The 17,045-nt window shown below is 43.5% G+C and overlaps 1 protein-coding gene across 2 annotated transcripts in view; it reads right to left on the bottom strand.

Moving 5' to 3' along the window:
- Positions 1 to 17,045, bottom strand: part of SSH1 (slingshot protein phosphatase 1) — a 62,589-nt gene that overhangs the window by 12,343 nt on the left and 33,201 nt on the right. For both annotated transcript variants that reach the window (XM_054006621.1, XM_054006623.1), the window contains exons 3-11: positions 16,426 to 16,529; positions 12,789 to 12,853; positions 11,990 to 12,111; positions 9,404 to 9,472; positions 8,769 to 8,834; positions 7,174 to 7,368; positions 6,816 to 6,909; positions 5,714 to 5,842; positions 409 to 455 (exon numbers count right to left, since the gene is read on the bottom strand). In XM_054006621.1, coding sequence (XP_053862596.1) covers positions 409 to 455; positions 5,714 to 5,842; positions 6,816 to 6,909; positions 7,174 to 7,368; positions 8,769 to 8,834; positions 9,404 to 9,472; positions 11,990 to 12,111; positions 12,789 to 12,853; positions 16,426 to 16,529 — 891 coding nt within the window. The remainder of the gene's footprint in view (positions 1 to 408; positions 456 to 5,713; positions 5,843 to 6,815; positions 6,910 to 7,173; positions 7,369 to 8,768; positions 8,835 to 9,403; positions 9,473 to 11,989; positions 12,112 to 12,788; positions 12,854 to 16,425; positions 16,530 to 17,045) is intronic.

The raw sequence follows: 17,045 nt of genomic DNA on the forward strand, positions 1-17,045 counted from the left end.
CTCTGCTCATCTTCAGGCAGTTTTGCACCATTTGGATAAGAGCTTTACCCCAAATACTGTAATGCATAATCTTCTGAAGTATTTGGGAATTCACACCTCAGACAACAATAAGCTTGCTCAGTATAAACTAGACTCCTACATAGGATTGGTCTTCCCAAACGAGGACAAATATAATCTCCATTGTACAGGTGGGAAAACTGAGATAGAAAGAGAGGAACCATCTGGTCCAAGGTCACTACTGAGAATAGAATTCTGGTCCTGTGCCCTATCCACTGAAGTATGGCCTGAAAGTATTATATTTCATTTCACAAGACACCCAAACATGCAATTGAAAACAAGTGATTTGAAGATTTTAAGAGTCTAACGTGTAATAGCCGACATTAAGTTGTGGAAAGGGCCAGTACTCACCCCGAGCCTTGAAGCTCTTCCAGGTTGGAGGCATTCCACTCAGACCCCTAGGATACAAGTCACACACACACACAGAGTAAGCCTTTGTTCTGCTGGGCACTGTACAGTCACTGTGCTCTTTGCTATCTGGACAATATTTTCTCAGGAGCACTAAACTAAAACATAGGCAATGGTTTCTGAAAAGAGTACAATAGGGCATGAGGTTCTAGGGCCCTGCATAACAATGCAGAGGTATTCTGCTGACTCAGCCTAGCAACTAGGCCAGACTGGTCCTAATAGCTATAACCCAGTGGTTCCCAAACTTTAACAACCTGTGAACCCTTTTCACTAAAATGTCTAGTCTCGCGAACCCCCTCCTAAAAATGAATATTTCCAGGGATTTTCTCCTTTACCTGAGTATAAACTGTAAAAGCAGTGATCTTGGAAATATGAAATTTGTTTTTATGACATGCTTATTACACTATTTATTATTAATTATTATTTATCATTACAGTATTTTATTACATTATGAAAACGGCAACACTCTTCCAAGATCTCACTTTTGTAGCTTGTATCACTTTGAATAAGCCTGTTATACAACAAGGCTCCTATGTTTCATCAAGGAGTATCAGATGTGAAACAGCATGAAGGTATTTAAGAAGCTCAAAGAGTTCCTCCTACACAAGCATTCAGGTATTGAGCAGTCCAGGCAAACAATGCACGTTACAACAAAGCTTAAACTTGTTCTTCATAATAATTTTTAAAACAATACTAGCTGCCTATTTAATTTTAAAAATAGCAAAAAATAGCAAAAAATATCCACCTCCCTTTCCATTTCTTATAAGGAGTCTTGAAGTTTAAATCTCCTGAGTGTGATAGATATGCTTGCTTTGATCTGCTTAGCTCTTAGAAGTTCAGGGGCTCTGGGCTGCCTGGGGTCCGTAGGGACAGCTCTGTCCACCATTAGGGAATTTTTCCCCAAGAACCCCCTGTAACATTTCACAACCCCCCAGGGATTCACGAACCCCAGTTTGGGAACCACTGCTATAACCCAAGCGTATAAAAGGTTGAGAGTCTCTCTGAGGCAGGAGGGAGGTAGGGGGAGAGATAGAGGGGTCAATCTGCTGGTAGAAACCCTAGGAAGCTCAGGCTGAGGTTTATTATTTATATCACAGAGCACATATAGGCCCCAAACAAAATGGAAGCACCACTGTACATACACACAGAAAAAGTCCCTGCCCTGAACAGCTTACAATCACAGAATCATAGAAATGAGGCCTGGAAGGGACCGCAAGAAGTCATCCAGTCCAGCCCCCTGCACTGAGGCAGGACCAATTAAACTTAGAGCATCCCTGACAGATGTTTGTTGTTAACCTATGGCTCTTGACCTGATTTATGACATAGGAAGCTTTTAGGCTAATATATATTAGTACGTGCTTTTAACAGGAAAGAGTAAAAATCAACATTGCTGAAAGGCACATGGAGGAACATAGAGTATAATGAGCAATATGCACGTTCGGACAAACAAAGGTAACTGCAAAGAAGCAAAAACAAGTTAAAATTGTAGCTTTGGGAAGATTTGGGGGGTACTTGTGTCCAGGGAACTAACCACACTGAGTTACTGAAAGTACTGGGAATGGGGCTGATGCAAATAGCGTAGGCCAGCCTTGGAAGGTTAATTATGGATAGCTGGGATATCATAAGAACATAAGAATGGCCCTACTGGGTCAGACCAAGGGTCCATCTAGCCCAGTATCCTGTCTTCCGACAGTGGCCTGGTCCAGAGGGAATGAACAGAACATGTAATCATCAAATGATCCATCCCCTGTCGCTCATTCCCAGCTTCTGGCAAACAGAGGCTAGGGACACCATCCCTGCCCATCCTGGCTAATAGCCAAACAACATTTCCCAGAAGACGACATATGAGAAGGGGCTGGAATAGCTTCAGATCTGGTCTTGGACCTAGGCGGGTGTAAGAGAGGAGATGAGTATAAACAAGGTGTGTGCCCGACCCTTGGTGGGCACTTTGGGATGAGAGGCTGGACTGGACCGTCACCTCTCACTTACAGTGTACTTCATGGACTACCTTCTTCTAGCGGTATTTTCCATGGGTCCCAAGAGTTTGAGAGTCTGACAGCACTACGGACTTTCTTATTATATGTATCTGTTTCTTGTCCAGTAGCATTAATGCTTAGGTTAATCTGGATGATAAATAAAACTTTTATGTTCATATTCCTGTGATTCATCAATCCCACCTGTTAAATAATTTACGTAACCACTAAGGGAAAGAATCTGTCAGCTGTGACCGGTGCACTTTGCACCTCAGGTAATTTCAGGCGGCACTGTCCAACCTGATCTTAGCAACCTCCAGTGGTGGAGATTCTACAACTTCCCTTGGAAGCCAGTTCCAGAGCTTAACTACCATTATAGGCAGAATTTTTTTCCCTAATATCTAACCTAAATCTCCTTTGCTGCAGATTAAGTCCATTGCTACTAGCCTGGAGAACAACTGATCACACTCATCTTTATAACAGCCCTTCACATATTTGAAGACTGTTTTCAAGCCCTCATCCCCGCCAGTTGTTTTTTCTCAAGACTAACCAGGCCCAGTTTGTTTAACCTTTCCTCGCAGGTCAGGGTTTCTAAACCTTTGATCATTTTTGTTGCTCTTCTCTGGACTCTCTCCAGTTTGTCCACATCTTTCCTAAAGTGCAGCACCCAGAATTGGACACTGCTCCAGCTGAGTCCTCACCAGTGCCAAGCAGAGTGGGACAATGACCTCCCAGGTCTTACATACGACATTCCTGTGAATATACCCCAGAACGATATTAGCCTTTTTTGCAACTGCATCATACTATTGGCTGAACAGGCCTAAACAGGCAAGACAGACAAAGGGCGAGAGACAGAGAATATTCTATAGATCCCTAAAACTGAAGCACAAGGAGATTAAGTAACTTGCCCAAGATCACAGAGTGGAGCTTTCACAGATCCAGGGAAAGAACCCAGATCTCCTGAGTCCCAAAGCTGTGCCTTAGCCACAAAACCATCCCTCCTCTGAACTGAGGGAGCGTTAGCCCTATTACTTAAAGAAAACCACAAAGAGATGGCACATTTGGACAACATATGTGCAGTGTGTTAGGAGCACAGTGGGAAAGTTCCCAGATTACAAAGTAATATTCAGCAGGATTTCAATCAGAAAAGCTCACAAAAAATGATCCTTGGAAGGGGTCCGAAAGGAAAAGACGATGGGCTATGGGACACTGAGGATGCATCTCTAGATTGCCTGTTCAGATCCAATCTGAGCTGGTGGTGAGCAGCACTGGATCTGCTCGCTTGCTTGCATGAAGTGAGTTAGACAGTCTCAGGGTAGTTCCTAGCACATCACAAAACCCACCAGAAATGAACATTCCCTGTTTTCAATAACAAATATAAATTGCATAGGAAAACCATTCAGACATTCTGCAAAATAAAGTGGTCATTATCAGTGTTCCCTTTAATTTTTTAAGTCCATGTGCAAAATGAATTTTGTTATGTGCACCAATATGGAGGCGATGTGTGACACAACAAAATTCATATGGTGGGGGGTGGGGCTGAGGGGTTCCGAGTGTGGGAGGGGGCTCAGGCCTGGAGCAGACGGTTGGAGTGTGGGGGGATGAGGGCTCTGGCTGGGGGTGTGGGCTCTGGGGTGGGGTGCAGGCTGCCCCGGGGCTGCGGTGGGGAGACAGGACCCCCCCCAGCCCTCTCTCACCGCAGCAGCTGGGGCCAGCGGGAAGGGGCACCTCTCCCCGCCGCCGCAGGTCCGTGATTTGGCTGGTGGGGAGAGGCGTCTCTCCCCGCTGCAGCCCTGACTCCCTGCGTGGGGCTTAATATGCAGCTGCACAGCCACGTGGCTTAGAGGGAACTTAGGTTGTTATGCTAGTACCACCGAGTCTCCAGCTATTTGAGTGCCCGAGATGGCCCCTAGAAGCCATGGGAGAGGTTACTGTAGAGGTACATGCACAACACATTGCAAGGAGAACTAAGAGGATTTTAAAATATGATTCAGTCTCAGAGACCTATTTCCTCAGAGTCTATCATGGAAAAGATGACATTGCAGCAAAGTGCAGAACTGCTCCCATCTCAATTAAATCTTTGTTCTGGATGGCAACTTCTAGTTTTGCTTGGAGTACCATCTAGTGGCAAGAGATTACAAGAGACTCATCCCCGCTCTGAGCCTGTTCACAGGCTGAAAGAGCGAATCACCTTTCAAACTGATTATTTATATAAAGCCAGCCACATGGTAGGCACTTTGACTCTCTTAGTGTATTATCATTACCTTTGATTTAGCAAGGCAAAAATAGAGGGCACATAACTGGTACACTTGGACAGTGTCCTGATCTAGGTCTTTACCCCATCTTAAAGAATAACGACTCCTATTTGTAGACATATTAAATAAATGGATAAAGGGCAGCCTTTCCTGTGCACAATGCACCCAACAAACAGGAGCACTAACATCAGGGCCAGGACACCATTTTATTAAATCGACTTAGCTTCCAAAGCAGGGCAACCGGTTATTGTGCCCACGGGGAAAGTCACAGCAGCAGGAATGAATGGGGAAAAGGGAAAGACGAAGCACTTCCTCAGAGCAGTTCTCAGGACGTGGGGGAAGGCTGTTTTCCCGCATACTGTATCAACCCCTGGCAACCTCTTATTTATTTTCTTTCCATTAGAATAAAAGCTCCCATACTAAGACTCTAGCCCCTGCCAATTATCTACAATTACAAAAGCAAAATGCCATTCACCCAAGTCACCCTCCTGCCTAGAAGCAGGTCCTAATCAAACACTACCACCCCTGTACGTTAGTCTGCTCCTCAGCTCCTTTACTTCTCTTCAAAGGCCAGGTGAAACAAACGTCCCCCCGCAGCATGCCACCACGTACAGAACCCTCCACCACGCCATGCCTACCATGTGTTCTGCTCCTGAGCTGAGCTGGCCAGGAGAGGACCACTGATGGAGCACATTCACTCACGGGGAGAGAAAGGATCAGGAAGGCCCCCGGCCCCTCTTGCCAGCCCATCAGCACAGCTCTGTGTGTTCAGAATGAAGGCCCAGCTAGGAGAAAGGGCTGCTGGGCTGTGGGACTGTGGAAGCGACATGGGGAGAGGAAGGAAAGGAGGCCTACAGTCTCCTTGTATAAACGGTTCAACATCAGGCTATATCACCTGCTGGTTTTTCTCCCCATTGCAGGCTTTACACCCAGTGCAGCTTGCCTCAAGCCCAGTGGCTGCTCGTGTTTGACTGATGCCCCCTTCTCATGCTCAGCATAGCTTCTGACTCTGTGGCTTACCAGATACAGATGATCAAAAATCAGAGATGGTTTGTCCATCTGCCCCAGGATAAGCAGCATTTCATTGTCTATAAATTCCTTGAATTCTTTCAAGTTGCAATTCATCTGCTTCTCCAGCTCATTTCGTATCTGTGGGGCAGAAAATGACAAAGTATGCCACTTAGGAAATGACAGCATACCACCTAGATGGTGGGCTGTGCAGAATGAAAGGAGAGTGCCAATAAATTATACATCCATCCATTAGAGAGCGAGAGAGACTACAGTCCGCAGAGAAGTACATAAATGCTTTCAGAGACAAATAACTTCAGTAAAAGATCATGTGAGGCCCCAAATTCAGGCTTTGTAAATAAGGCTTCATGCAAAACCCAATATGAACACAAAAACTGTTATGGTATTTTTCATCCTGAAGCATTCCCTTGAAGTGCTGAACACCCAGCACTGTGCTAGCACCGGAGAAACCAAAGCAAAACCCACTAGAAACAAGAAGTAAAAACCAGCAGCATCATTGTGAAAAGGGAATTAGATCTTTTAAAGTCTCTCACTTGTAAGGTGGCAGGTAGGAAACATTTGTAAGGTATATAGATTTTCTTCTTTATCCCCTCCCTTTAAAAGCCAAACCTACCCCAGCTTTCTGCATTACAACACTGCATGGGAGTAACTCTACTAAAACAGAAGAATCTGAGCATTTTCGGGGCAGCCGAAGAAGAAATGCTGGCAACCAATTTGTAGGGCTTTTACCACGGCACAAAGCTCCAGGCAAGTCCACACTCTGGGTACATTGTGGGTCAGTTTCCAGGTATCCTTATACCTTGGACCCCTATAGGAGCTCCCATTGGAGTACTTCAATCACTTGTTGTAAGGACTCTAAAAGCCCACTGTGAGGTTGATGTTATCCTATTTTACAGATGAGAAAACTGAGGGGCAGAGAACAGAAGACTTATCCAAGGACATGGAGTAAATCTTGTAAGTTCAGATGGAAATATATATCCTAAGGGTCCTGACTCCCAGTCTTCTCTGACCCTTACCCAGTGCTACCTCCCATACTCTGGACAATGACAGGAACCGAGTGGTCACAGGCCAGCAAATGGTAGGTTTTGCTTACTTCCTTGGAGGTCACATTTTCCAGGTCTTTGCTCATCATGATACTTCGGAGTTTGGCTTTAATGAACCGCTCTGTTCTTTCCCCCTCAGTTGGCCTGCAAAGGAAAATTAAGGGAACTATCTTGACAGGCATTTCACTGGGGCAGAAGGCCTCAGCGATGCTCTCTCAGTATAATGATACCCTTACATGGAGAAGGGATGGGAAGGATTCAAGTTAATTAAACTGACACTGATGACAGAGGAAAACTTTACAAAATTATGTAAGAACTGAAAGGAGATCAAACTATTGGAGAAATGAAAGGGAAAACGTGGGATTTCTGAAGTGAACAAAGACATTCAAAATAAAACTCAGAACTGACTTGTCAACAAACAACGCTGGGGAATCGGGGCGTGTCGACTCCAGGTCCTGCATCGTGTTCCACTCATTGATGCAACTCTGGTCCGAACTGATGCAGCTTTCATAGTACGTGGCCCAGACCAGAGCCATTCCACCTGGGAAGTAATTGTACCTCCGTGCGACCTCACAAGCTTTGTGGAGGATCTGCAGGGCAGACCTACATGTTCAAAAGCAAAGAAGGGGAGAATCTGAGCATCATAGGGAGTAAGAGCACACAGCAGTCCAGGGCCCTAGAGATTTTCAGCTGAGACTTATTTTCAACTTAGTTTGTTATGGTTTGTTTGTTTGTTTGTTTGTTTGTTTGTTTTGGCAGCAGAAGGTTTGCTTTTTCCAATTTCAGATAGAGGTGTCACAAAAACTAAACAGTATGGTTTGGATGCCATCTCAAGATCTGGTTACCACTCAACACAGGACGAAATTCACTCCATGCAAGAGACCAGCACAAGGCCTATGCACCACTTGTGTCCCGCTGGGACTTAATCATTAGCTAACTTAAAAACTCAGACAAAAACCGTAAGAATGTGGACACTTCAAACTACTCTACCAAGGAGTCGAAAGGCACATTTTACAGCATTCCTAGCCTCTGGCACACACCAAGAACAGAGCCCAGATTGGGTAATTTGTTTGTGCAAATTATAGCATTTAACTTTAAAAAAAAATCCTTCAGTTCTGTAGATGTTATTACACTGAACACACTGACCACATCAGAAGCTGCTAACCGGAGGGGCAGAGTTTTAAAATGGCAGTAACAAGGGGGTTGTTTGTTTGTGTACCAAATAATCCCTAAAATTACATCTTCTTCCATATCCACATTGTTTCCCTATTAAATGTTACAAGAGCTCAGATTTCATAAACTCCAGCGCTGTCAGCATAACGTATGTGCTAAAATCTATGGAATTTGTTATATATCGGAACAAGTCCCTTAAAAATCACCACGGTTAAAGGCAATCTGTGGTCAGAGCAGTCAGGGATTTCATGATATTCAGATATCCCCATTTTGCTGTTTTGGGATGTGTGTATGTGGGTGAGTGTGATTATAAGAGCTCAGCCAACATAATCAAAGCTGCAAAGTGAAACCCTGAGCTTCATGGAAAGTTATCAGACAGCAGGAACTCCAGGGCAACACTGCAGCAACAAAGAGCACTGGAAATTCCACGAGATTGGCAAGAGATCCGGAGATGCCCTCTTCAGCTAGTTACAAAAATACAGAGAGAGCCAGCATGGGGTTTGCAGCCTGGTCAATTTCATGTTCAACTCGGGTCTCATATTGAATAACCTTATTCATGTCATTTCCCTCAGTGCATATACTTGAGAGTGTATAGTTGCTCTGAACAGAAGAATGTAATTTACATCAGGAAAATGGCACAGCACACTCCTTATTCCTTTCAGCATACTTACCTGCAGAGACAACCAGCTTTCTAGACATGGAATTTTTTTCTTAAGGTACTAAATAACAGCTATGTAAAAGGCTAAATGCAGGTTTGTTTGTTTAAAAAAAAAAACTAATATAAATGATCTTTTTTTTTTTTAGTAAAACTAAACCACCAATATACATACCACATAGCTTGCACAGAAACTGGTTTGAAGATATGCATCTTCCCTGCAGTGCTCACACTAAATCCACTAACAGAAAGAGAAGAAAAAGTCATACAGTGCCCCTTTTTGCATTAGATCCTCCATTGAGCAAACCACCACTGTTTTCCTGCTAAGACAGTAATGCCCATGCTGCAAGGCAAAACAAGTCATAGCCATTGCAGTACGTGTGGGCTGGCATTTGACAGTTCACCAAAATCAGAAATGGGAATTTATGCAACCTGATTATCTAACACAGCTCTTAATGTCCTTGCAAACAAGAATGTGAAGGGAAAAGTTTATCTGCAATTACTGGTAATTAAAATATTGCATATTTGTTTACTTACAGAAATCACTAATAAGATCTAACACATTCTATCACATAGCACAAAGGTAGCAAGAAGCAAAAATAAATGATCAATTAAATGGACTGAAGTGAAAGAACCTAAATTTGAATTTTCTTTAACTTTAAAAATGAGGACACTCTTAAAACAGCCCGCTAACTGGGCAAAATAAATCAACTCTAATATCCTCTGAGCTCTAACCTGAGCTATTATGATCTTGCTCTCTCTGACACTCAAATTCGTCCTTCTAGACATTAAAATGTTTTTGTTTCGTACCCATCTCCATCAAGATGTATCTTGGTATCACTCCACAGGCGCAGGACCATCCCGATAGTGCAGCTTTTACTACCATGGAAAAGGAAAGAAGTGACAGCATTCAATGCTATTATTATAAGGAATTCAAATGCAGGACACAATAAGGTTACTTTCTACTGTTAATTCCCAGTAGATTCTGAATACGATGTATCTTTATTTAAAAACCTCACCTTCCTCTCTAGCAACTCTCACTGCAACCTCTATGCTTATACATACAGTGTCTAAACACACACTGTACAGCCATGCATGAAAATCTTCAGGGCTGCTGTGACAGCAGTGTGCTGTTTTTCAGGAATGGAGTAGCAACTTTTTAGAAGCAACGGTTACAAATTCCATCTCTTTCCCTCTCCCGCAAGGAGTCATGTATCCTATCATAGGCCACTGCTGACCTTTACTTCATCTTCCCCACTAAAAGCCCCAAAGAGGGACAATTCCCTAAATGAGTGGCACATACACAGCAGGCATTCCAGCCCATCTGGCACCCGTGTGTCCAGTTGTCTGGACGCACAGACCTCCGCCCACCAGTGCTAGGTACAAATCAGGCACGCAGGATCCTTAATGGGCAGTTTGTGGGGTTTTCATTGAATCACTTTGACTGGAAGAAGGGTTTAAGGGGGTCTTATGAGTTTACCTAATCCAAAAAAGTACTTCAGTATGAAAGAAGAAATCTGTCCAGAAAACTAGACCATGATGTGGACCAGACATTTTTAACTGGTAAATAATTAAGCTGCCAAGATATTAAACTTTTAAAGGAAATGAGCATGCATGCAGCAACCAGTTTGTAAAGAATTCAGAATGATTTTTTTTTTAAATCATAACCATTGATACAACAGACCAAAGCAGCCAACCGGCTAATTTCAATGCACATGTGGGCAGTGCGCACTTCAGAGCCTTCCAAGAAAACGGGTGTATCAGTACAAAGGCCCCATGCTAGTAACTCAGAATGGTGACAGCCACAGACTCTCATTCCAGCCTCAACACTGGATCCAGGGGGGCTTAGGTAAAACTGCCATTACTGACTGACACTGGTTTGTACTGAAAAGTTTTCTTTAATCTAATCTACAAAGACATAAGGTCCTTAGTCCCTCCTGTGCCGTTGACACATGGGGCACACCAGTTCCTCCACCGATGATGGTCACTCATTAGCTGTGGTACTTCTTCCCAGGTGATGCCAACACATTCAATTCCCTCTTGTCACTGTCTTCTGTCAGTTCTTCTTTAGCCTTCCTCGCTTTCTCTTCCCTCCCTTGGGTACCCAATTCAATGCTTGCTGAGCATGGCTCCCATCTCCCATACGATGTACATGTCCCTGCCACCCTGAGGCTTCTTTCTTTGATGATCTTTTCTACATGTGCTGCTCTGTCAGCTCCCTGACGCTCGCAGGGATCCTTGTAAATGAAGACAACGCCCTACCCAGAATTCAGGGCTGCTCTGGGATATCTGCCAGAGCTATTTCCCAGGTTACCCCCTCATTTTGCACTAGTAACCACCAGTAGAAATTATTTCAAAACCAGTCCATCTTAGTTTTGGACAAGACGTAGCAAATATTCCTGGACTTTCTATAATGCAGACTAAGGTTCCATTCTGTAGTGCTGGGTTAGGAGCTCCTCTACCCCTCTGACAGCACTTAACAACAGTGGGAAGTGTAGCACCAAACCAACTAAGAAAGAACTTCATAACCAGGCACGGCCAGTGGGTTTACTGTCAATGAAAACATTGTCTTTCTGTATATTATATTAGTATATATACTCCCTCCCAGCACACATCTACTCTCTTCACTTATAGTACAGAAAAATCCACTCTGATTTATTAGAGGACAAGAGAAAACATTTTAAAAATCCCTACATTTTGGCTACTCCTTAGGCATAGTCAAGTGTAACATGATAGAGGGCTAGTGGTCTGAATACAGAACTAGGAGCCTAGAAATCCTGACTCTCTACCACACACTCTGCCTGTGTCCTTGGGCAAGTAATGACCTCTCTGCCTCTGTTTCTTCATCTATAAAATAGGGAGAGCATGAGGATTCTGAGGGTTACTTAATATTTTATGGGGCTTTGGAAGTATTAAGCACTCTTATCAGGAGATGGGTTTGTATCCCAGACAGAACAGAGAAGTCAAATTTGGGAAAAGCTTGACATAAATCCCTGATCTCTCACCGGTTTGGGTTTGTTTGTCCTTTGCAGGAGCTTTATGCTATTTAGAAATTCATGCAGATCTATCACTGTCCAGCTCCAGGACATTAACAACATTTTGGGCCTGATTTGAAAAAGTGGCCTCCAGTTTTGCAGCTCTAAGTAGCTGCAGACATGTTTTGGGGCCATTAGACATCTGGCTGCAGATCAGTCAGATGCCACAGTGCTATAAAAGGACTGTGCATACAGTACTTTGCCCTGAGCTGTTTGCAGTGCTGCAATGCAGCCAAAGACTTGAAGGCCTTTGCAACATCAGGTCCTTCACCTTTATGGGAATCAGGTGACTTTACAGTACGGCAGAGAGAGTGTCCTGTTCAAGCAACACCGTGGCACATGAGAAGTCTCCCAGACATACCTTTCTTTGCTAGAAAAGTCCACTCCCAGTAAAATGTTTTCTTCTGTGTCTTGCCGCCCACTGCTATACACGACCACCATGTATCTGACTCGATCTGTCCACATGCTTTCCAAGCGCACAGCCTAAAACAGGGCAACACAGCTCTGCAAACCCGCTGTCAATGACCATTATTGCCATTACTGTTAGAGTTCACTATCTGTATTGCAGTTGGGCCCAAAGGCCCCAGTCAGCATAGGGCTCCATGGCGTTAGCTGCTGCAGAAACACATAGGAAGACACAGTCCATCCTCTCCTTGCACACATTTAGCGCTAGTTTAACCAAAAGCCTATAGGAGGGGAGGGAAGGGGCACAGTGGGAGTGCAGTTTCTTTGCCTAGATTACCAGTCCCCATTCTGAAACTTGTTACAAGATGAAGTCTGAGGGGAAAATAAACTGGGATTTTTTAAAAATGTAGGTTAAGTAGGGAAGTTGATAAAAGTATCAATCTTGCACTGGATTGGGGTATAGGAAGATACTAAGAGGACTCTTCCATCTTTTCCTTTTATGATTCTTACACTGCAGTGTCGCAGTGACCCTACCTGGGGTAATTCAGGAGGCCTTTCCCTTCTGATGTGACATTTCATATCCTCTACAGATGTGTGGCTGTCTGCATTACTCAAACAGGCAGGGTTTTAATAAAACCCTTCTTTAAAAGGGAAGCACGGCCCTGTTAGAAATACCAGTGATCATGGTGCTATTTTACAGAGCTATTTCATACTCCTCCAGCTGAAAGAAGGGCAGAAACTGCAGACCCTCTTACCAATTTGATTCTGTCCTCACAGCGCAGAAGGTTGATCATCACTTGAAGGTGCTGGGGCAAGTCACCTGCAGAGATGATTGGGAAATAATCAACAGATGTTGCTATGGTCCCTTCTTAGTGCACTAAGCTGTGCATGTCCTGATGTATAGAGAAACTTAAATTCCTGTAAGTAGAGAATATTTGGGAAGCCATCCAAGCCTCATACTCTCAGAGAATTCTTAAGATGATAACGACAGAACTGAATTTCCCTGGATACAAGACTAATTGGTCTGTCATGAGACCTGGACACTTTGGCATTTGGCAGGCATTAGATACATAAGGAAAGCCTCTGCCACTGGTTCAAATTATAACCAATAAGATTTGTCTCATAGCTACCACATCCTGCACTGAACAGTAAGATTTGTGGGCAAGGGATTGGGAAGGAGGGGAGAATGGGGAAACTAAAGATTCCTGAAAGATTAAGGCTATAATAAATAAATACATTTGTGAATTTCATACAAGTCAATGGGCCTGAGACTGTGGGCCTAACTCAGGGCATTTTCCTTTTGAACACAATAGGAATGTTGCATGTGTGAAGGCTGTAGGACTGGACCCGGCAGAGGTTACAGGAACATTTTACCCATGCGCAGTTAGCACCATTCATGCAATAGCATACTTGGAATCTACAGAAGCAGACACATTCCTGTTCGGTAAAAATGGGTTATAGGATGAAATCATACATGTGAAAATAAAACAAGACCCTGTCTAATAATGTGATAATGCAAGCATAACTTTCTATACAAGATACAGTTCCTCCCATAGGATACTTGCTGGGCATATGAAATTGCTGACAGTCTGAGAAACCAAAAGCCAGGCTTGGCATTCAAACATGCTCTTTGTTATTCTGGTGTGTTTACTAAGCAGACATACAGTACCACACTGTGCCTTTCCCACATGCTTCTTCACGCAACGTGCCCTGATGGCGATTTTTTTTAAGCTAACCACTTATTCCAAAGCTGTCAAAGACAGAAGGCATAAAAATACAGCGCAATGGGGCTCAGTCTCTTTAACCCTATGTATACTTACCAGTCTTAGTGTACTTTTAATTTAAATTCTCTACTGTCTCTTTTCTCCCTTTTAGCACACTGGAAACAATCAGAATCTATACATGTTCTTAAAATGTTATACATGTTTATGAGCTATGTCTAGATGTAGCATCTAAATTAGAATTTCCTGCCTAAAGCCAAGAAAGGAAATATATGGAGCTAAGAGGCATGGATATCCTAGGCCCCAATCCTATAAGGAGCTCCTCACCTCTGCACTCACTTGGAGATCTTTGCAAGAGTGGGGCCTGAACTGTGTTCTTAAGATTGTGCTTGTGTTTGTCTTGATTAAGCTGGACATCACAGGAAAATGGGGTTTATTCAAGTTTATGTAAGGCTACAATAACCAAAATATTAAGCGAGGGCTTTAGAAGAACCCTGAGGTGTGGAGATTTTTGGTAACTACTCCTGGTCTATTTCTCAATTTCAACAATTATTCCTTAGCCGAAAGCACTACAGACTGCTTCACATTAAAGCAGCTTGAAGCGGGCTAGTCACCTGTCTTTTGTGGTGTGAACCTCACTAAGCAGTATCCTTGCATTAGTCTCCATTAAATAAATATGATGGAAATGTGGCCAGAAGTCATTCTTCCCCTTCCCTCCAAAACTGGCCAGCTGAATTAACAGGGTAAAGGGGCTGCCATCCCCTGAAACATCAGGCATTGGCCACTGGAATGGCTAGTCGGAGTCGCTGGTAAATGCTATGCTCCTTTTAGATTGAATCCTAAGGATGCACATGCCAAAGGCGGCATGCTGATCTGCAAATAAGGCTTCACAGTTCCATTCAGGACTGTGTTATGCCCATGGTTCATTTGGGGACTTTAAGCGCTGCGCAAAAGCCTTCGTTCTGCCTACTCAAACCCTTATGTGAGCTGGCCCCTGTGCATGGCTCAGATTGGTTACACATCAAAGACAGTAAAAGAGAGAGTAACCTGCAGCTCTGGTAACCCTTGCCCATGACCCGTTTTCACTGGGTGACGTAATTTTGCCATTAGCTTTTTTCCATTTTCCATCTACAACAACAGAGTCAATTATTTTTATTTCAAAGGGTAATTGTTAAAACTGGCTTTTTGCAACAGCCCAGTGACAAAAACTACAATGGACAAATCTGCAGAAGGGAGTGGGGTTGTTTTGTTGTTGTTGCTTTTTATTATTTTTATTATACATCTCTCATGCGTTCCCGCTAGCACTCCGGTTATCTTTCTTATTAAAAGTCAAGATTATAACATAGCATAAAAATATAGAAACCATTACTGATGAGCTATTTTTTCAAGGTAGGGACAACAAAATTTATTGATTTAACTAAAAATTACTTCTTTAAACATAGTAACTATGTATTTATTTGGCTTAGGATGTTTAGATGGGATAAAATCTTACCTGATATACAAAAATTCAGTAATGAATTCAACATGATTTCCATCTCAGGCCCTGATTCAGCAAGGCTTATGTCTAATTTTAAGCACTATATTCGACTTCAAAAGGATTACTCATGCACTTAAAGTGAGGCCCATGCTTACGGACCTGCCAGGAATCAGGGCCTGCAGCAGAGCTAGTCCCCAGGCAGCCTCATCAACACAGCTGGCCTGCAGCAGCTGCCTGATAGCCATGCGACCTGAATGACTGCCAAGGCCAGCAGGCTGGCTCTTAAGCCAGCAACAGCAGCAGCTCCCTGGCTTCTCAACGCTCATGCCCGCCACTGTGCCTGCGCTTGTGCTACCCTGTTCCTGCTGCTCCTGCCTTGCACCCAGCCTTGCCTCTGGCCTGTCCCTGCCTTGAGCCCCTCCTTGCCTAATACCCTGCTCGCTCCAGTTCCTGATCTCTGGTTTTAACCCTGGCTCTGGCTCCTCACTACGGACTCTGACTCAACCACCTGGCTCTGGTATCCAGTTCCTGATCTCCAGTTTTGATCCTGACTCTGGCAACTGACTATGGCTCTGACTCCAGCCGCTAGGCCTGCTGCACACGCCGGACACTAGGCTACAGCACCCTCATCCTGGTCAGCTGACAAATACCTTACTGAACCAGGGCTTCAGTGCCCACAAAACAGATGATAAAACCACTGCTCAAGAAAAGGGAACAGCCCAGTGTAATGGGTTCATCTTTTTGCTATGCAAAGAGAGGGGAACGCAAAGCAGGTTTAGTCAAACTAGTAAAGCGGAAGGAATAGACATTTCTTCTCACAAGAAGGCTGAAAACATGGATGGCATTTCAAAAGAACCTCATACGGCCCAGCAGATTTTCCTCAAAGGCCCTAGACTAAAGGACACTGTGTTGAATATTATGATGTTCATAGCGAACTATTTTCTAGTTCAGCGAGTGACAATTACAAGAGAATTACAGACATTTAAATGGGGACACGGTACTCATATGTTCCAGTTCAACTTCTTCCATCATAAGTGGGGTGGAAATCTGGTTTTACTCAGTGGTTTACACAATGGCCCACACTCTAATGCCGAGGGGGAGTCCCCCACTTCCCCGCTTGCACTATTAGTCTGTCACCGGGCACAACACAAGCAAATGCAAGAAAGTATTTCGATAAGTGATTTAATCAATAACCTGCATTCTTGTGAGGATGCTGCAGACTCCGCTGGCCTTGTGGACTGTTTCCCTGTTGTAAGAAAAGCGCTGCTCCTTTCACCATGAAAAAGCTCTCACTTAAGCTGGAAAACAAAAGACACAGGAAATCAACCCAAAGAAAACATCAGCAAAACACTCTCAGGGTCAGGATACATTTAGATGGAAAGTCCCAAGCTTCAGACATTACAGGGTATAACGTCGGACATTACAACCCAGCAACTGCACTGCTTAAAAACATGGGAGTTCCATCTGGAGGATATGTCATTTTTCAACCGGATTACAATGCTTGGTCACTACAAGAGTTATTTGCATGAGTTCTTACAGAGCTGGAAGTAAATTTCCATGTAATTATGCAACATCATTTGATTATGAAACTCTACAAATTAAAAATAGCAATTGTAAGAACTCTGCCACTAAGATGGTATGGTACTATGTAAAGTGCTGAGCCAATCATTATTTCCACGGCACACATTTCTTAGGAATGAAAAAAAAACAAAAAACCAAGAAACTGAAATTATACACCATTTTTTTAAGTTACAAGAGGGCTAAAAAAAAAATCCTTTCTAAATGAAAACTGTACAAGTCAAACAAAACTGCCT

The sequence above is a fragment of the Malaclemys terrapin genome, chromosome 16 (assembly GCF_027887155.1).
Source record: "Malaclemys terrapin pileata isolate rMalTer1 chromosome 16, rMalTer1.hap1, whole genome shotgun sequence".
In the NCBI taxonomy this organism is placed as follows: Eukaryota; Metazoa; Chordata; order Testudines; family Emydidae; genus Malaclemys; species Malaclemys terrapin.